Source organism: Neovison vison, chromosome 4, assembly GCF_020171115.1.
Source record: "Neovison vison isolate M4711 chromosome 4, ASM_NN_V1, whole genome shotgun sequence".
In the NCBI taxonomy this organism is placed as follows: domain Eukaryota; kingdom Metazoa; phylum Chordata; class Mammalia; order Carnivora; family Mustelidae; genus Neogale; species Neogale vison.
The window spans coordinates 151,470,217-151,492,414 of NC_058094.1; the positions used below are offsets into that span (position 1 = coordinate 151,470,217).

The 22,198-nt window shown below is 37.6% G+C and overlaps 1 protein-coding gene and 1 long non-coding RNA gene across 7 annotated transcripts in view; one reads left to right on the forward strand and one right to left on the reverse strand.

Moving 5' to 3' along the window:
- Positions 1-22,198, reverse strand: part of PCLO (piccolo presynaptic cytomatrix protein) — a 530,926-nt gene that overhangs the window by 413,494 nt on the left and 95,234 nt on the right. Inside the window, exon 1 of one of the 6 annotated variants that reach the window (XM_044245923.1) lies at positions 3,293-3,645. The exons of the other annotated variants lie outside the window; for them this stretch is intronic. Coding sequence (XP_044101858.1) covers positions 3,293-3,549 — 257 coding nt within the window. The 5' untranslated portion in view covers positions 3,550-3,645. Of the gene's footprint in view, positions 1-3,292; positions 3,646-22,198 lie in introns of those variants that run through there. 6 annotated transcript variants of the gene reach the window in all.
- On the forward strand, positions 7,416-11,159 carry LOC122904765. The gene is made up of 3 exons (XR_006384260.1): positions 7,416-7,457; positions 8,851-8,943; positions 11,120-11,159. It is a non-coding gene; the product is annotated as an uncharacterized LOC122904765 (long non-coding RNA).

Here is a 22,198-nt window from a genome sequence, read left to right on the forward strand (position 1 = left end):
TGCATTTTAGAACCTGGACTTGGCCTGCTACTAGGAAGAAAAATAGTTGTGGAATTGTCTACCAGTAGGAAAGGCCCAAAGGAATACTAAAGAAAATAAGGGATTCAGCCAGAATTCCTACAAAATATTCTACTAGTCAGAAGTGTTTTTAAGTAAAGCCCTTCTCATATCTGTAGCTGTACACAGAATGAGGAGACCAAGTGGTAAAATTGCCTTTCCCTGGGTCTTCAATTAATCCAAAGTCCAGAAGCATTTGCAACCTGTAATTTCTAGCTTATAATGACCCATGTTTTACACAACCTCCTTTTTCATTACTACTGTAATCCCCAGATTAGAATTTTTCTTTTATAGATCAGCAGAAAAAAATATTTCAGCTACAAATGAGGTAAACATGTGTTCACAGATATGAATGTAAAAGCAGTTGGAATGCTAACTTTTTTTTTTTTTTTAAATGGAGCAAAACAGGCAATGACACTTAACTCGACAGTGCTGAGTCACATAAACTTTTTTGATGTTAGAAATATAAGCAGGGGTGCCTGGGTTGCTCAGTGCGTTAAGCCTCTGACTTCAGCTCAGGTCATGATCTCAGGGTCCTGGGATGGAGCCCTGGTGAGCTATCTGCTCAGCAGGGAGCCTGCTTCCCTCTTTGTCTCTGCCTATCTCTCTGCCTACTTGTGATCTCTCTCTCTCTCTGTCAAATAAATAAATAAAAAGCTTAAAAAAAAAAAACAGAAATATAAGCAACTTTGGGGATAGCTACTCATTTTTATACTGTAGAGAATACTAGGGCTTAAAGAGGCTAAGTGACTAAGCCAAGGTTATAAAATTAGTCACATATCTGGTATCTGGACTCCTAGTTGGGGGGGAGGGGAAGTTCCACTACATGGCACTGACTCTCCCACATGCTAAAAAAAAAAAAAAAAGATACAGATACAGATACATCAAAATAACTCACAACAGTGAGGAACTCAACATACAGTGTGTCTGGAGCCATCACTGCCATCGCCATTCACTGCTTATATTGAGATCACTACTTCTGATATTTTTAGAGTCCCTTCAAATTAAAATTCAAACCAAAACATCCCTGTCAATTTGTAACTGATCCTCACAATGACTCTACAAGATAGGTAAGACAAGTGTTACATGCCTTACTTGGAGGCAAGGAAACTGAGGAACTTAGGCTGAGAAGCACACATAATTTATCATGAGTCTGTTAAAATTAGTAGGTAAGAACCTAGGTCTCTGGGTTCTCAACATTTATTCAAAAACAAACAAAACAAAACCACCATCTCTCATTGACATACTTAATCTCTTCAAACTTTAAATAATTTGGATATACTTTCTAATATAGACTTAAGTTAGTGTGCTTCTAAAAATCTAAATGATAAACCAAGTGTTTCTTTGGTCATCACATGCAGGGATGATAACTTTCAAAAAATTATGTATGTTTTATAAAAATATTTCACTAAAATATAAGCAGCTCTCAAAAATCAGAAATATAGTGCTTATACAATTAAGTAAGACTTTTACCATTAACTGTTGAGCCCACAGATTGTTAATAAAAATTCTTTAACAAAATTATCAGTGCAGAATCTGATATAAGCACAGCATAAAACCAGTTTAATGGCTGAAATCATTATTTTTCAGTCACCCTCTGAACAGAAGAAAAGTTAAGAATATAAAATAAAAGCTCACACTTTTACCTTGGTCTGTGTAACCAGCATGATAAACCTGTTGCATGTACCTCTTAGGAAAAACTGTGAAAGAGCTGCAATACATTCCTAAAAGGCTAATAAAAGTACTGTACCTCCTTATTAACCCCATGAAAATCTAATATATGAACATTCAACATTTTTTTCCAAGTCATCAGGTTTTCATCAGTAGAGAAAAATGGTACATATCATAAGCTATAATACTTAAGGTAATGGATAAGAAAGACTTTATACCAAAGAAACAGCACCATATATTACTAGTTGAAAAACACAGAAAAACACATTTAACATAAAGGAGCAAGTTTTCACTAGTAGTGGTGGCTTCGTTTCGAGAACATAGGGCTTTTAGCTGATATATTCTAAGCATTTATGATTTTATGTTAAAAATACTGCAACTATCTGTGACATTTCCCTGTCAAAATAATTAGTTGATAAAATTATACCATATACTTATATGATAGTCCCTAAGTTAAAATACTTTTATGAAGTAGAGGTTACGAATCTAGAACCTACTAAATGCAGATCTTTCATATTTCCAATATCTCAAACGAAAATTTTAGGTCTCTCTTCAGTTATCATAAAGCCGAAATGGTTTCAGGACAACGGACAGAGAACTGTACTCTAAGGGAGGGTGTAAAGTTAAAGGGTTTGTTTACAATAATAAAGGCAAGGCAGGCACAATGATTATACCCTCTTACTACTGTAATTAGAAAACAACTAATTTATTAGATGAAGGAAAATGGAGAGCGAGAGAAGGAAATTAATATGTTAATATTACAGAATAGCTCTTAATTGCCTAGTAAGTTGTCATTTATTTGCTTTGTCTTAAAATGGATTGGAAACTAACCTTAAGATAACACAAATTCACAGGTTTTTCTATCACCTAAGATACTTTTGCATATAAAATAACAATAGTTTAAAAAATAGTATATACTAATTCAGAAATGCATGTACAGCACCTGGTCTGGTGCGACCAAACCATCTGTTTAATGCCACACCATATTTTAGGGTCCCTCATTGACTATAAAAGGTGTATTCATTCTATACCTTCTACCTAAACAGCTCCTGTTCTCTCCTGGGGGTGGGGTGGGAAGGAAGGACAAATCACCTCCAGGGGAATTAAAGGTATTGTGACAGAAATATTTCAGACATCATTCACAGAGAAAAAGATGCCGAAATGACTGAAGAGATTTGAATAGAGACAGGTAAACACCCAGTTCTATCCATTTCCCAACACGTCCGTTTTCTATTAATGGAAGACTTCCAGATTAGTAAAACACTGGAGGGCGTCTCTCCACGCCATCCTAGAGGGAAAAGGTTCCAAAAGGCCAAAAAATCACAACCTAAAATCACAGCTCCAAGAAAGCAACCTTTGACTATCCCACCAGAAACTCTACAATGCATCATTTTTATTCTGCCCATCATAAGGCTTATGATCTCTTTATCATCACCCCATTAGGGAGAATCAAATGAACGGAAGTAACATATATGTACTGCCGAGCTGGCACATACGGACTGGCACATATGTGCACGGGAAGCGGTACATATATGCCCGGACATATACATCATGCTGTGCGTGCCTGTGCATGGAAGGCGGCTCCGCAGCGGCCGGGGGAACGCTTCCCTTGGGCAGCCCCTGCGCCCTTGACATGACAGCGGCGATCTGTCTCCTCTCCTCTTCGCTCAGCTGGCTCAGATCCGCCTCCATGCCGGCCGGGATCACGGTGTGCAAGGAGCTCCCTGCCCCGCCAGCCCCTCCTCCGGCTGCTGCCGCCGCCGCTGCCGCCGCCAGCCCTTCCGGGAGCCCTTCCCCTTCCAAGCTCGCCTCGTTGCCCATGGCTCAGGGGGACTCGGGGCCGCCGCGCTCCCTCCTTGCGCTGCGTCCCCGTCGGGAACCCCGCGGCCCGAGGAGCAACCGGAGCCGGGGTCCGCCGTGGGGCGTGGAGGCGGCGGAGTCCCAGGGCTCGGGACCCCGCACCGCTACCCGGAACGCCAGGCGGGTGTTAGTCCCGCTCACAGGTGACGCCCGCAGCCGGTGCCTCCTCCATGTTGGACAACTCCCCGAAGCCTCCTCAGCGCCCCGAGCCGGGGAGAAGCAGGTCTGAGCAGTGCCAGCCGGGCGCCGTCCGCCCCTCCCACCGCGCCCCGCCTCCTCGCCCGCGCCCTCGCAGTGCGCATGCCCCTCTTGGAACAGGTGATGGCCGCACCCGCGCCCATCCCGCGCTGCGTCGCTCTGTATCCTTCCTAGCTCTCAGCACCGATTTAAAGGAGCCCGGGGAGAGCTCAGCTAAAAACCGGGACAAAACAGCCGGCATTTCTTTCAGGCATATTTGAGGATGCCTCAACCTGAGTTTTAGCGAACTGCATGCAAGGGGCGGGGAGGGACTGGAGGGGAAATACCGGTTCCCTTCTTCGGCCTCATGGGATCTGTAGTTTCAGTCATTATTATTATTATTATTTTTTTTTTTTTTTTTTTTAAGAGAGGGTTTTAAAAGAATTTAGGAATGGAGTCAGGTAACTGGAGATTAACCTATGATATTTTGGGGACAAATTCTCCCAAAGGAGCTAAAACTGGAGCTTTTTATTTAGGACTTTTCCAGAATAATTACATTAAAATCTTAGATACAACATCAGTAGTCAGGTAAAGTTTTTGAATGCTTGTCACTGTATTGTTCTCTAAAGGGACGACACAAAAGTAGAGGATTATGGGAAATTGTGGATGGGATGCTGTAGTAAGATTCTGATTGTAAAATATTAAAATGTTAAAGTCGTGTGAAATTTTGGTGAAAAGATGAATTCAGTCCCTTTTGGTACAAAAAAGAACCCCTAAAGTTAATTTGTACAGAGGCATATAGCTGGTTAGCAGCAGAGGTATCATTAACAACCATTCTTTCAGACCCACTCCCCACCCTTCCCCAAACACACAAACTCTTCTTGCTACTACATTGCCTAGAAGGCAATGTTTTAGCTCAACACTGGATATGCAGCCCGAGTTCTACTACCTACCTTGGCTAACAAAATGGACCTAATGTCCAATTGCTCAAGTTAAAAAAAATCAAAAGCTAACAACTAGGAATGAATAAATACACAGAAATTAATACACTGCTCAGAAAGTTTCCAAGTTTTTACATTAATCTTAATAGTTTGATATTTTGCATTCCACTGTATCAAAACTAAAAAAGGGCACAGTTTAAACGATTTGTAAAATGTACTGCTTTTAAAGATATCTAGTCATCAGATGAAATATCATTACTGGTTGGGTTCCTACAAAAACTTTGCATAAACTTTGATTCTCTCATAATATACTGAGCTGTGACTTACAAAGTCAAAACTGAGGAGAGTCATACATTTAAATAAAGAGCATGCTTTCACCTCACACAAACCAATGATTTTTTATTTTGATGGCCACATCTGGAGACAAATACACTATGATCATACCTCCTAGAAATAAGTTTACTTCAAAAAAGGAGATAATTGATACATGATCTTGAATCTCTGGCAACATGAGTAACTGCTCCAATTCTTAGACAGCCCTAGGAATCAATAATGCTAAAAGGAGGTGGGGAAGGAAAAGAGTCAAGTGTTGATTATTATCTCATAGTATGCTCAAGTGTTGTGAGAATAAAAAACACTTGATATGTTTACATCCAAACCATAAGCTTAAAGAAATGGTAAGATGAACACTCTTTCAAGGTCTAGCCTCAGAATAATGATTAAAGTAGAAAAGAGATTGTTAACTGTATATTCTCTCCCATTATAGATGGAAAGTAGCCTGTAAGGTAATAAGAAAGAAATAAGAAGTGATAATCAATATGCAAAGTAATGTACATAGACTAAACAAAAAGCAGTAATTTGTAAGATGGGAATATTAGAGCCCGTTGTGAAAACATGAGCATTCACTTTCTCCTTCTCTTTTGCCCCAGGAGAAAACGTCATCAGAAAACAGAAAAATGAGAAATGTGATAGAAAGAGTAAATGGACTGTGAAAACAAGTGAGAAACATTTTGGTTGTTGAGGTTTTTTAAATGACTTTCCTTTTAGGACCTTTATACCTGTGAGTTTTGAAAAAATATTTCTTTTTTTCAGTCTTCCATTTGGGCTTAGCAGTTGGTTGTGCTTGGGGGGTGTTTCTGATCCAAAGAAGAATGCTAGAGCAGAAGCCAGGCGTATTACTTGAGTGTGAATTCTCAGAATTCTGAGTGTATGAGGATGAGAAATTAAATGTTATAGATAACCTTATCTGTACATTATCTCCTTGCTTACCCAGAGAAATATCACAGTTTCATTCTGCAAATTCACTAATGGTGCTGTATTCAAAAATCTTGCTGTTCCCTATTCATTATAGCTACTGTAATGATCATTTATTTGAATTTAGATTTAATTTAACAAGTTTATAGTTCAGCTCCAAATCACTCAGCCTGATAGGTAGGTCATGAAATTAATTAATTTATGAAAACCTGCACTATTATACACCATGATGTCTTTCTAAGATGACTTCTTAACTCTGGAAAACCAGATCTTTTCCTTTGTTTACTTTTTGTCTCACTGTCCCATGTCGTTTCTACCTTAGTAGATTAGAACCAACCTAAATATGATAATTAACAATGAGATATGACTAGATCATGAGTTCTCGGAATGAAATCGCCCCATCTACCCATGTCGTTGTAGATCCCACTCAACCTAGGATAAAACCAAATAGACCATTCTGTGTGTCACATGTTCCATACTTGAATAAATTCAGGCTTTGCAAAAAATTAAAGTTGGAATAATCTTCATCAGTATAGAAGAATGTGTAGTCTCACTAGTTTTTAAAAACCTACAATTAAATAACATTCATATAATTTAGCCTTTTAATTAATTTATTTAATTAATTTGTTTAATTAATTTAATTAAAATAATAGCACATATTCATTAAACTCTATTTAGTAAGCAATTATCTGAATACTGGCTTATTTATTAAATGACCATTGTATCCATATTAAAACCATTGTAATAGTGCAAGTGAGTGTTTTGTAAAATAGGCCATTTCATAAGCTAAATTTGAGAGCATAAATAGATTCAAACTTTCTAGAAAATAACAATACTTACCAAGAGCCTTAAAAAGAGTCATTATCTGTGATACACTTCTAGAAACCAGTCCTAAAGAGATCTTTTGAGTTATATAATGGGATTGTGGAAAAAAATGTTCACTAGAGTATTATTTGTAATAGCAATAAGTAAAAAGTCATTACTGCCTCAGTAAACAAGAACAGAGAAGTAAAATCTGCTACAACCAGATGACAGTATTTTATGAGAATACTTAAAATAATGTTTTTAAAGGGTCCATTACAACATAGGAGAAATTTCACAAAGTATACCTGGGACAAATTTTCATAAATTTATGTGATCCCAATGAAGCAAAAAAAAAAAAAAAAAAATTAAATTACTAAAATGTATACGAAAAAAAAACCCAGGATATAATTAAGCCAACAAACAAAACCCATATATATTTAATGAGAACACCATAGGTAATCTTATTTTTTCTAATTTTCTTTATTTTCCAAAATAAGCTTGTAGGGTGTTTTTTTTTAATGGTGTAGGAGCACCAGTGATTATGACTAATCATTTTTAAAATGACAAAAATAATGCAACCTGTTAAGGTAGGTAAGCAAAATGTTCTGATCATTCTGTGACAAATGCCTATGAAGAAAATGAAGGGGGAAAAAAAGCCTCGGGATATGCCCTAACATGATTTCATGTGATTAGGTGAGTGATAAAACTTAAACTATCCTTATACATTCTTTATTTAAAAGCCTATGCAGGGGCACCTGGGTGGCTCAGTGGGTTAAGCCTCTGCCTTTGGCTCAGGTCATGATCTCAGGGTCCTGAGATTGAGCCCCACATTGAGCTCTCTGCTCGTCAGGAAGCCTGCTTCCCCCTCTCTCTCTGCTGCCTCTCTGCCTACTTGTGATCTCTCTCTTTGTCAAATAAATAGATAAAATCTTTTTTAAAAATAAATAATTTTTTAAAAAGCCCATGCATTTTAGTGTATGCATGGATGCATATATTCATGTTTATGTAAATATAGGCAATATGATATAATTTTTATATAGGCACATTTTTAATGTACCTCTAATACATAATAATACATAGTAATTTTTAAAGTATCTCTAATTCAAGAAAAAAGAGGACTGTGTTAATTTAGTGGAGCAAGAACCTGCAGTAGTTGAAGATCCAACTTCATTTTTTGCTGTGGTTGATCTGCTTCTCAGTTGCAATTCTAAGCCATTTTTGTTAGCTTTGCTTTAAAATGAGATTTGCTGCTATAGCGGAGGAAATTCAAGTGAGATTGCAGTTGATTATGAACTGGCTTCTCAATTTTGAGAGGAAAAATATGAGAAGTATTTTAGAAAAAAGTTTGATAAATTTATTTTTGAATTCTGACATCTGGACTATCAGGCAGTTGTTTTTTCTTTTCCTCCTTCTACTTATTCTACAGCAAATCTGTAATTTAAAATAAAAGAAGTTGCTTGTATTTAAAGTATATTCCTATAGACATAGGGTATATAAAATCTTAAGAATTAGTTACTATGCCACTTTACACCATTACATTGCAAACTGAAAAATGACTAAAAAGTCATGAGGTTATAACTTAGGTGATTCAGCATTACTTATTCACCTGTTTTATAAATAGGCTTTAGAATTCAGAACCTGCTCTTTGGAAAATGGAGACATGTGGCATGTCCTATTCTTCATGATTTTTTTGTTGACAGTGTCTGACTTTAAATCCTAGCTCTGACATCTGACATCTATTTGGATTAGTAAGTCACTAACTTATTAGAACATGGGGTTCCTCAACTGTAAAAATGGAGAAAATAATATATTACCTCTTAGGGTCCTTGTGATAATTACACAAGAATAAGATGCAAAGGCACTTTTAAGCTAGGAAACGTTATCAGCACAGTTGTGGTTGACTGTAACAATATTGGTATTAGATGAACCAGACCTCTCTCTTTACAGTGGGACTACCACCCTTCCCAGCCAGAGTTACTCTTTCCTCACCCTTTGACTGGAACTGAACCCCTCAGCAAGAGAATGTGGTGGGAAAGACATGTAAGTTCCTAGGCTAGCCTTCCAATCTGGCCCTCTTCATATTCAGAGACCTCCATGTTCTGAAGAACGCCAAAGAGGAGAGACAAAGAAAAGATGAACTCAGCTGCCCCAGTCTCCAGTGATCCCAGTTGTGGCCTTGGTGAGTCCCACTGGAGAACCCTGCCTTGGCTGCTGAATCTGCTAGCTGTGGTCACATCACTGAATCGCATGGAACCAACAGAAGTATCCAATCAACCCAAAGAATCAGGAAATAGAATAATAGTTATAATAATAATAATAATAATAAACTGTCTTATGTTAAGTCACTCATTTTGGGGGGTTTTGTTAAACTACTTAACTGATATTCCCGTTTTTACACAGCATGATTATGCATAATCTTTCAAAATTCCCTTTCCATTCTTTTGATTCTAGTGACTATTTTCCCATTTACTGTCCAGATGGACTTGAGTTATTTGTTCAAAATTTCCAAATACCATCCTTCTAAACTATAAATGGGAAAGAGCCCAATTATGCTGAAAACTTATGTACTTGTATCATGAAAGGCTCAAACAAGAAAATATATGGGAAGATCATTTTTCAACTATGTAATGCTATCCAAATATAAAGTTATATAAAAAGATGAAAAATTTATGCATGAGAATTTTTCTGAGAAAGACCAATGTATTTATTTGAGAAACTTCTGGGGGAGGAAGGTGGCATTCTTAAGGTCCTACTCAAGATGGTGGCTAGATTACAGATTTACAGATCTGTATGATACACATACTATACATTGTATAACAGTGTCTTTAATATCCATCCAGTAAGACCTGTTCATGTTCACAATATCTTCTAAAGGAGTCAGGATCCCATCAACTAGAGGATGGTCAGTTTTACCTAGCCTGGTGATGGATTGGAATTCAGACATTTTGAGAAGAGAAATTGGGGTTTATCTTCATTGCTCCTTAGAATAAAGAGAGTGATATGAATTGGTGGAATAGCATGGATTAGAAGACAAAAATAGAGGAATGTATAAGGGATGAAAGGGATATGATGCCACTTACTTTGTGTGTGTGTGTGGGCGGGGAGGAAATGGCAATGACCTCATTGCTATCCTCTATTGGTGATGTGGCCTAGGGGCCTTTGCAGGACTGACCTCTCAATGAGGCTTCAAGGTGGTTCCCATGGACTGTGCAAAGTAAAGTCCAGCTTTGTCTCTCTCCATGCAATTCCAGGAAAATACACATTACTAAGGCAGTTACTCATTATGGATTCTTTGAGAGAGGATGGAAGTGAGGAGTGACACAGAACAAGATGAAGAGCTTTGTATCCAAGTTGATATACATTAAAACATAGGCGATATAAATACCATGTGCATACACAGGAGCCAAGGACATTTGGCATCTAGGTTTCAGTCATTATTATCATATGTGTTGAAATATAAGGTTTATAAGGTTTACACAGAGCCCTATAATTTTCCCATGGGCTAATTCCAACCTACTGGGAGAAATCTTTGGGAAGTTTTGTTCTTGTCTGACTGCAGTCAGAGAAGGAATAGATGCATTTCAATAGGGATGTATAAAGTGGAATTGGAATAAAATTGCTAATTGCTCTTTGACAACAATTCAAAACCCTGAGCAAATATTAAGGTTATCTTAAGACGTGTTGAAAAGATCAATAGCTGGCCCTCATCTCAGACAAATTAAATCAAAATCTTGAGGGAAGGGGGTGGCATCTGTGTTTTTCAAAGCTCCCTAGATGATGGTAATATACAGCGTGGGTTGAGAACTACTACTTTGAAAAGACAGAGGATTTTAGTATCAGCATTACAAGACTGAAGACAAGAAAGAGGCACTTGAGAATCTGTGTAGATTTCTCTTCTAAGATGAAGCCAATGGTGTCAGCAGCATCAGTGCTATCTCCAGATATTATTTTTGAACCCAAAGGTAGAAGTCACAGATTTACTCTGTTCAAAAATGATAGCATACCTGCATTTGGACTATGGTGTACAATTCTGGTTATGGCAATTTGCAAAATGTGTAACAGATTGAGAGAAGCAAAGCCAATCAAACAAAAAGAGACATAAAATCACTTTAATCTAGAAGACTGAAGGGGTGAATCGAAAAAGGTAAGAGCTTCCTACTGAAGAAGATGAATTCAGGACATGCTGACCACAATCTGCTCAACTAAAACCAAGGGGATTTTTGGATACATGGAAAAGGCATGCTTAAGAAAAAAATAGTAACAGGACAAAACTACATGATGGATTGGTATACATCCGTATTAGGATGAATAATACTAATTCTTTACCAATGTCACTGTTCTTCTTTTTGGGACAGGTAGCTACACCACAGTTGCCAACCTCTCTTGAAGTTCTGTGTCTCCTTGTGAACCAGCCCATGAAAATATGCTAGTTCCAGGACCAACCAAAGGAATTCTGGTATGTGCACCTCTGTGGGTGACAAAGATGGAAACCATAGTGCCTTGCAATGGCTATATGGATTGAAGTTGGCAGAGCCATTGGAATGATTCCATTAGGGGAGTTTCCTGCATGACTGTGTATGGAATTCTGTCTTTCCCTACTAAGACCACCTTCCCTGGGACAGATATGTAAACAAGTGGGGTAATTTTTACATATATATATATGAAAACATATATATATGGGGTAATTTATATATATTATAAATTTATACATATATAAATATTATATATATATATAATATATATATGTTTGAGTCCTAGTATATTTTTGGTTTTTGGTCTCTTCATTAAAGTAGTTAGCCAGTATTATCGTAGCTAATATGAGTTAGCAAGGGGTACTTCTGTGGAGGAAAAACTAATATCAATAAAATACATCCCCTCCTTATCTTTTGCACATCAGTGATCCTGGTTCCATTTTTCTTTTGAAATATCAAGGTGGGTAAATCTGGGTGCCTCACTAACCCTGTGCTGTGCTCACCTCTTCTTCAGTTTCTATTCTTCAATCTGGCAAGATGGTCCCCTCAACTTTATCCAACCTTGCATTTCCCCAGGCCAAGCTCAGGGCCACTCATCATCATAAGACCTTTTCCTACTTGAAGCCACTACAGTTCTTGATAATTGTTTGAGAATCTTGTTCATTTGACATTTATTTGCATATGGTTTTCCTTTCTTAAGTGAACGGTTTCAGAACTGAGTTTTCCAAATGAGGTAACCATGTTTTTCTCTTGCAGTCCTATCAGTATCTAGTGCACACAGCGAGTGCTCAACCAACAGATGTTAAATGCATTATTTAGGGGCACCTGGGTGGCTCAGTGGGTTAAAGCCTCTGCATTCCTCTCAGGTCATGATCTCACGGTCCTGGGATGGAGCCCAGCATCTGGCTCTCGGCTCAGCAGGGAGCCTGCTTCCCTTCCTCTCTCTCTGTCTGCCTCTCTGCCTAATTGAGATCTCTGTCTGTCAAATAAATAAATAAATAAAATCTTTAAAAAATGCATTATTTAGTGAGATGTCCTCAGATTAAAAAGGTGAATAACACAAAACAGACTTTAGGTTATTTTGGGGGGGACTTCTATAAGGGAGAAATAAGGGAAGGCTTTCACTGAGGTTAAGGAATCCCATAATGATGTAATTTTTAACCTATAAATATTGTAGTTAATATATTACTAAGGCATTCTGATAAGTATCTTCTATATATTTTATATCTCTATGGGTCCTTCTGACAGTTTGTCATGTAACTATTGTTTTGTACACTCTATAAATGAAAAAAAACAGAGATTCAAGAAAGTTATTTCAATTTCTTGAGGTCATTTAACCAGAAAATAATAAGAAAGCTGACTCTTTTACTTACTGCTTCCTTCACTTGTATTAAAGTATCTCCCATTTCTAATTGTAAAAGACAGTTCCTGCTAAAGAGCACACAGATAGACTCATGGGGTGGTATATGCTGTGGCCACATTCAGAACATGGATAATACATTAGTATATTGGAAGTATATAATACTTTGTCTAACAAGTTAACCAAAAACTTTAATAAGTGGAAAATGACATGCAGTCCTTTATTGCCTGAGAAATATTCCATGCAGCCAAAGAGAAGAAAATAAATGAGGATGTTGAAAAAAAAAAGTAATGAAAACATTTATCACTATTCTGATTTTATAGAATGATTTAATAATAAATTGCCTTTATCATTATCAGCTTATCTTGGTTTATTTGCATTTAGGGCTAGATGCCTTGACTTCAAATCACAGGGCAAAAATTTTATTGTTCATCATTTTAGGAGCCATTTGGGGAATGTTTAATTTTATTCCAACCAAGCTCTAGCTTTGCCAGGTTAATTATTGATGAGTAAGCAGAGGATGGAAAGGATTTTATATAATTCTGCCTGAAGCTTCCCATGTCTTCCCCCATTCAACTTAGAGCTCATATAAAAAGATCAGTGTCTGCTCTTGGCAGATGGTCCATAATCTGCCTATAATAATAATACTTCATATTTTCCCTTTACTGCAGGGACTGCAAACTTTTGAAAACCAACAGCCATAAAACACTGCTATACCCATCACAGGTCTGTTTTACAAATGGTTAAACTGCAGAAATGAATCAATGAGCCAGACTCCAGCATAACTCTTAAGTCATTTATACTTGCTACCAGAGAAGTTTTATTTTTTACACATTTTATTCTCATCATTCATAAGACCAAAGACATACCAATCATGTCATTCAAAATTTGAGCTCTTCAAAGAAAAAAGAGTAATTGTATCAATCTAATAAAGGATACGCCAAGATAGATAATCATGGTCTTGTATGGATTTCCTTGCCTTTCTTGGCAGGAAATTGTGGTTATTTTTAACCATAGATAGTAAAAGACTAAAACAGAAGCTGTTAGATTTTCCACAGAGGAAAGGCCCCTTCTGAAGAAAAGAATATTTCTTTCTTTCCTGTCATCTTATAGATTTTATGCCATTCTCAAATTGACCCTGATGAAAGATGAACCCAGAAGGAAGGTCACACCTTGTAGCTCATGAATTTGCTTTAGGTGGCCTAGAAGACCGTCTTGGAATCATCTCTGTTGCCTGTCTGCATGCCTTACCTGCCAGAGATGGTCTTCAAATTTAGGCTTCCCTCATTCAACAACCATTTTGAGTACCTACTATGTGCCCAGCTAGAAATATAGTGGTATACAAAGGAAACTCAATTCCTGTTCTTAATGGGTATATAGTATAGTGAGGAAGACAGATATTTTTAAAGGTAATTGTATAGAGAGTCCTCATTTTCAAAAATTGAAAGTCCTGGATAAGTCTTCTTACTGAAAGGAACTAAGAAATTAAAAAAATATTAGGGTGCATTAAAGCTAAAAAATATAGTGAAGTCTTACCGGGCTAAAATGGAGGGAGATGAGAAACTACAAGCTGCTTTTGTGTTGAAAGCATTTGCTAATTCAGAAAAATTACAGCTCTCTTCCAACAGCCTCACTGACTGAGGAGGACAGAAATAAAAACCAGGATCCTGGAGATGATTTAGGGTATGACATGAGATTCCCCCCAAACAATAAGCTGGGACAGAAAAAAGCTATGGGGCAAGGGTGAACTGAAAAAAAAAAAAATCACTTCTTTCTTTAAATTGCCTAAGCTCTGCAAGAAACAGTCTCAAATTTCATGTTTCCAATATTAAAGTGGCCTCTAGGTAAAAGACAAAAGCAAAAGAAAGTCTTATCTGGAGGAAGGTATTTTCACTATAGACCTCAATAAATCTCTACTCTTTCTAGGAAAGAAGAAGTCATATGCTTAGATTTATGATTGTTTCAGAAAAGCTAGTGAAATGTAACTCAAGACATCCCAAAATAGTTCATGAGAAGAATGGGAGAAGAAATCAAAGACAGTGAAACAGAACAACAACAACATTGAGTAGTAAGAAGACTCCAAGTGATCCTTGTGCCAGAGATTCTAACATTGTCTGTGATCCTTCTGGGCTAAGTCTGGACCTTCCAGATCAGCACTATCTAAGAATTTGTGGGAAACAGACTCTCAAGCCCAACCCCAGACCTACTGAATCAGAATCTGTATTTTAATAAAATCCCCTGGTATCACCTAGGCACATTAAAGTCTAAAATAATGAATGGGAATAATGAAGCCTGAACTAGATCAGTGAGGATGGGAGAGGCGGAAATGCAGATGCTGTATGTTCAGATGTTAGAGGGTGTGAGTTGTCTAATACACTCTGGCGTTCCTAACTGAAACACTGGAAAGATCATACTTCAACACCTTTCAAACTTCATGTCAGAGACAAAGCCAAAAAGAAGGAAAATGATATTACACAACTTATTTTTTTCCCACACTTGTTGTTTTGGCTTAGAAAATATGGACAATTAGAGCTTATATTTGACTAGAATAGAGATGTCAATGGAATTCAGTATCTTGGGTCTAGAACCAGCAACTGTTCTGCTGAGCATAATATTGGACAGGATATTTTCCAAGTGTGATAAGCAAGACTAAATACAAAAAACAATCAATCTTCCATGAGACGGTGGAAGTCAGCCAGCCTCTGTTCCACTGTAACCCTGTCAGATAAAAAAAAAGCTATGATCAAAAATGCAGATATGTCAAAGGAGATGGAACAGGACTTGTTGGAGAAATATGGCACAGAGGACCTTGCAACCTAAATGGAGATAGAGTTTGATAAGAAGTACAACCCAACCAGGCAAGGAACCATAAGGAGAAACAGTGATAAAAACTGATTCATGAAGCCAAACACTTCAACTACTTCCACCTTGGCTGAGTAGTCATTCACCCATTCAAACCTGATAAAAAGCATGGACTGTGCCCTGCTCATTGTGATCAATATGAAAACAGGGACTGCAGTCTACATACCAAATAACAGAGAGTGAAATCATCGGCCTTGCTGAGGGAGCACCTTGATCTCTGAATATTTATTGTGTTGTTTTATATAGGGCATTCCCTATACTAGTTTTTCTTTTTTTTTTCTTCCATACTATTTGTTTTGTGGTAATAAAACAATACAAAATGAGCAACCAAAATTTCAGCCCCCCAAAAAAACACAAAAAGCACTAATCTGAAAAGATGCATGCACTCTTATGTTTATTGCAGCATTATTTGTAATAGCCAAGATATGGCTGTGTGTGTGTGTGTGTGTGTGTGTGTATACACTGTATAGGCAAGTGTCCATCAACAGATAAATGGATGAAGAAGATGTAATACACACACACACACAGGAACGTTACTCAGCCATATAAAGATTGAGACCTTGCCATTTCTAACAACAGGGATACATTTAGGGGATATTATGCTAAGTGAAATAGAGAAAGACAAATACAGTATGATTTTGCATATTATATGTAGATTCTGAAAAAAAAATGAGCAAAGAAACAAACAAGCTGAACTCTTGGTGGGAGAGAGGCAAGATGGCAGAGGAGTAGCAGACTGATATGACATCAGGTCCGGAGTTCATTGAGATAGTTATCAAACCATTCTAAATACCTACAAACTCAACAGGAGATAGAAGAGAAAAAGAGCAGCAAATCTAGGAAAATCGACCACTTTCTGAAAGGTAGGACATGGGGAGAAGTGAATCCGAAGTGACAGGAAAATAGACCATGGTGGGAGGGGCCGGCTCCTGGCAAGCAATGGAGCAGCAGAACACAAAATTAGAATTTTTAGAAGTTGGCTCCACTGAGGGACATCACTCCAGAGGCTAAGCAGGAGTGGAACCCACTGGGACAGTGTAGTTTCAGGTCCCGTGGGGTCACAGATGGGTTGGGGGTATCTGATTATGGCAGAGCTCCCACGGGGAAGAGCGGGGAAGCTGACTACAGAGACAGAGCTGAGGAGTGAGCTTTCAGATCAGGGTTACCTTATACTGTGATCCAAGTAACAGTCAGAACACTACTGTTTGAGCAGGGACCCCACAAGTGGCAGATCTGGGGAGAGTCACTTTCCTCCTCCAGGAGGAGCAGCACAGCAGGAATCTACTGGGTTTGGAGACTCCAAATAGGGCCATGCTCCAGAGATAAAAACGCTCGGTCAGAGGCGGGGTGAACACTGAGCGTGGCTGGAGACCAGGGAGACAGGAATGATTGCTTATCTCTGAGGGTGCACTGAGGAATGGGGTCCCAAGATTTCAGCTCCTGCAGGCTGGAGATTGGAAGGCCACCATTTTCATTCCCATCCTCCAGAGTGCTACAGAAAGCATTCAGGGAACAAAAGCTACCAAGAGTGAACTTGAGCAGATTACTTAGCCTGGCCCATGGCAAGGGCAATGCAATTCTGCCTCTGGCAAAGATATTTGAGACTCACTGCAATGGGCCCCTCCCCAGAAGATCAGCAAGAACATCAAACAGAAAAAACTGTTTCAGCCAAGACCAAGTTAATTGATCATGGAGAACAGTGGAACTCCAGAGCTAGGGGAAAGCGATGTATAGAATTCATGGCTTTTCCCCCATGATCATTTAGTCTTGCAAAGTAATTTTTTTAAATTTTTTCCTTATTCTATTTTTTTTTTAAGTTTCTCTCTTTCTTCTAATGTTTTTTTAACTAATTTATCTTAACAATACCTTTCTAAAAATATCTTTTTAAACATTCATTGTTGTAGTCATACTTTACCCCTTCATTATATTTAAACTTATTTTTTGTATACATATTGGGTTTTTTTTTTCCTAAAAAATTTTGAGATGCAATTTCTTCTAATAGATCAAAATATACCCTAAATCAAGCAAATGGCTTTGTTCTAATCTCCAGCTGGAGCACATTTTCTCCTTTTTCTTTTTTCTTTTTCCAACCCACTTATCAATTCCTTAGAATTTTTTTTTAAATTTTCATCTTTACAGTCATATTCCATCCCTTCATCATATTTACCCTTATTTTTGTGTATAAATAAGTTTTTCTTTCTTCAAATTTTTGGAGGTTCTTTGTTCTAAGAGACCAAAATACACCCAAAATCAAATGGGTGGCTCTGTTCTATTCACCATTCTAATATATATAATTTTTTTTTTCTTTTTTCCACCCTTGCTTCACCCTCCCGCTTTTGGGTCTCTTTTGATTTGGTTAGCGTACATTTTCTGGGGTCTTTGCCACCCTTTTAGTATTTTATTCTCTTGTTCATATATTCTTATCTGGATAAAATGATAAGGCAGAAAAACTCACCACACACACAAAATAACAAGAGGCAGTACCTACAGCTAGGAACCTAATTAATATGGAGGTTGGTAATGTCAGAACTAGAGTTCAGAATGATGATTGTCAAGGTGCTAGCTGGGCTCAAAATAGGCATGGAAGATATTAAAGAAATCCTGTCTTGAGATACAAAAGCCCTTTCTGGAGAAATAAAAGAACTAAAATCTAACCATTTGGAAATCAGAAAAGGTATTAATGAGGTACAATAAAAAAATGGAGGTTCTTACTGCTAGGATAAATAGGGGAGAAGAGAGAATTAGTGATATAGAAGACCAAATGACAGAGAATAAAAAAGCTGAGCAAAAGAGAGACAAATAGCTATTGGACAATGAGGGGAGAATTCGAGAGATAAGTGATACCATGAGAAGAAACAATATTAGAATAATTGGGATTCCAGAAGAAGAAGAAAGAGGAGGGAGATAGACGCGGTATATTGGAGAGAATTATTGTAAAGAATTTCCCTAATATGGCAAAGAGAACAAACATCAAAATCCAGGAGGTGCAGAGAACCCCCCTCAAAATCAATAAGAATAAGTCCATACCCCATCATCTAATAGTAAAAGTTATAAGTCTTAGTGACAAAGAGAAAATCCTAAAAGCAGCCTGGGACAAAAAGTCTGTAGCATACAATGGTAAAAATATTAGATTGGCAGCAGACTTATCCACAGAGACCTGCTAGGCCAGAAAGAACTGGCATGATATATATTCAGAGCACTAAATGAGAAAAATGTGCAACCAAGAATACTGTATCCAGCGGCACCTGGGTGGCTCAGTGGGTTAAGCCTCTGCCTTTGGCTCAGGTCATGATCTCACGGTTCTGGGATCAAGCCCCGAACTGAGCTCTCTCCTCAGCGGAGAGCCTGCTTCCCCCTTTCTCTCTCTCTCTGCCTGCCTCTCTGCCTACTTGTGATTTCCCTCTCTGAGTGTCAAATAAATAAAATCTTAAAAAAAAAAAAACAACTATATCCAGCTAGGCTGCCATTGAAAATAAAGAGATAAAAAGCTCCCAGGACAAACAAAACTTAAAAGAATTTTCAAACACCAAACCAGCCCTACAGGAAATATTGAAAGAGGTCCTCTAAGCAAAGAGCCTAAAAGTAGTACACCAGAAAGGAACAAAGACAATATACAGTAACAGTCACCTTACAGGCAATACAATGGCACTAAATTCTTATCTCTCAAGAGTTACCCTGAATGTAAATGGGATAAATGCCCCAATCAAAAGACACAGTGTATCAGAATGGATTAAAAAAGAAATCCATTAATATGCTGTCTACAACTCACTTTAGACCCAAAGACACCTCCAGATTTAAAGTGAGGGGGTGGAAAACAATTTGCCATGCTAATGGACATCACAAGAAAGCTGGGAGACAATCTTCAGTTAAATTAGATTTTAAGCCAAAGACTAGAATAAGAGATGAGGAAGGACACTATATCATACCCAAAGGGTCACCAACAAGAAAATATAACAATTTTAAATATTGATGCCCCTAACATGGGAGCAGCCAACTATATAAAGCAAATAATAACAAAATCAAAGAAACACATTGACAATAACACAATAATAGTAGGGGACTTTAACACCCCACCCACTGAAATGGACAGATCATCCAAGCAAAAGATCAACAAGGAAATAAAGGCCTTAAATGACACATTGGACCAGATGGACATCATAGATATATTCAGAACATTCCATCCCAAAGCAACAGAATACACATTCTTCTCTATTGCACATGGAACATTCTCCAGAATAGATCAAATCCTGGGTCACAAATCAGCTCTCAACTGGTACCAAAAGACTGGGATCATTCCCTGCAAATTTTCAGACCACAGTGTTCTGAAGCTAGAACTCAATCACAAGGAGAAAGTTGGAAAGAACTCAAATACACAGAGGCCAAAGAGCATCCTACTGAAGAATGAATGGGTCAACCAGGAAATTAAGGAAGAATTGAAATAGTTCATGAAAACAAATGAAAATGAAAACACAACTGTTCAATATTTGTGGGACACAGCAAAGACAGTCCTGAGAGGAAAGTATATATTGATACAAGCCTTTCTCAAGACACAAGAAAGGTCCCAAGTACACAACCTAATCCTCCACTTAAAGGAGCCGGAGAAAGAACAACAAAGAAAGTCTAACCCCAGAAAGAGAAGAGAAATAATAAAGATCAGAGCATAAATCAGTGAAATAGAAGCCAAAAAAAAAAAAAAATAGAACAAATAAACAAAACTAGGAGCTGGTTCTTTGAAAGAATTAATAAGATTGATAAACCCCTGGCCAGACTTATCAAAAAGGAAAGAGAAAGGACCCAAATTAATAAAATTATGTATGCTAGAGGAGAGATCACAACCAACACCAAAGAAATACAAATAATTATAACAATATATTATGAGCAATTATACACTAGCAAATTTGGCAATCTGGAAGAAATAGATGCATTACTAGAGACATAAAAACTACCAAAACTGAACAAGGAAGAAATAGAAAACCTGAACAAACCCATAACCAGTAAGGAGATTTAAGCAGTCATCAAAAATCTCCCAACAAACAAGAAAGCCCAGGGCCAGATGGGAATTCTACCAAATATTTCAAGAAGAATTAATTCCTATTCTCTGGAAAAAGGTTCAAAAAAATAGAAATGGAAGGAAAACTGCCAAACTCATTTTATGAGGCCAGCATTACCTTGATGCCAAAGACAAAACCCCACCAAAAGGGAGAATTACAGACCAATATCTTTGATGAACACAGATGCAAAAATTCTCACCAAAATACTAGCCAGTAGGATCCAACAGTACATTAAAAGTGGGATTTATTTCTGGGCTGCAAGGTTGGTTCAACATCTGCAAATAGATTAATGTGATACATTAATAAAAGAAAGAACAAGAACCATATGATACTCTCAATAGGTTCTGAAAATACATTTGACAAAGTAGATCATCCTTTCTTGATCAAAACTTCAAAGTGTAGGGTTAGAGGATACATACCTCAATACCATTAAAGCCATCTATGGAAAACCCACAGCGCACATCATTCTCAATGGGGAAAAACTGAGAGCTTTTTCACTAAGGTCAGGAATATAGCAGGGATGTCCACTATTACCACTGCTATTCAACATAGTAGTAGAAATCCTAGCCTAAGCAGTCAGACAACAAAAATAAATTAAAGGCATCCAAATCAGCAAAGAAGAAGTCAAATGCTCACTATTTGCAGATGATATGATACTTTATGTGGAAAACCCAAAAGACTCCACTCCAAAACTGCCAGAACTCATACAGGAATTCAGTAAAGTGTCAGGATATAAATTCAATGCACAGAAACCAGTTGCATTTCTATACACCAACAGCAAGACAGAACAAAGAGAAATTAAGAAATCAATCCCATTTACAATTTCACCCAAAGCCATAAGATACCTAGGAATAAATCTAACCAAAGAGGCAAAGAATCTGTACTCAGAAAACTATAAAGTACTCATGAAAGAAAGTGAGGAAGACACAAAGAAATGGAAAAATGCTCCATGCTCATGGATTGGAAGAACAAATATTGTGGAAATGTCTATGCTACCTAATGCAATCTACACATTTAATGCAATCCCTATCAAAATACCATCAGGTTTTTTCAAAGAAATGGAACAAATAATCCCAAAATTTATGTGGAACCAGAAAAGACCCTGAATAGCCAGAGAAATGTTGAAAAAGAAAGCCAAAGTTGATAGCACCACAATTCCGACTTCAAGCTCTATTACAAAGCTGTAATGGTACTGACACATACTGACAGTATGGTACTGGCACAAAAACAGTCACATAGATCAACAGAACAGAAGAGAGAGCCCAGAAACAGACTCTCAAGTCTATGGTCAACTAATCTTTGACAAAGAAGGAAAGAATGTCCAATGGAAAAAAGACACTCTTTTCAACAAATGGTGTTGGGAAAATTGGACAGCCAAATGCAGAAGAATAAAACTGGACCATTTCCTTACACCACACACAAAAATAGACTCCAAATGGATGAAAGACCTCAATGGGAGACAGGAATCCATCAAAATCCTTGAGGAGAATACAGGCAGGAACCTCTTCTAACTCAGTCGCAACTTCTTCCTAGAAACATCGCCAAAGACAAGGGAAGCAAGGGCAAAAATGAACTCTTGGGACTTCATCAAGATCAAAAGCTTTTGCACAGCAAAGGAAACAGTCAACAAAACCAAAAGCAACTGACAGAATGGGATAAGGTATTCACAAATGACATATCAGATAAAGG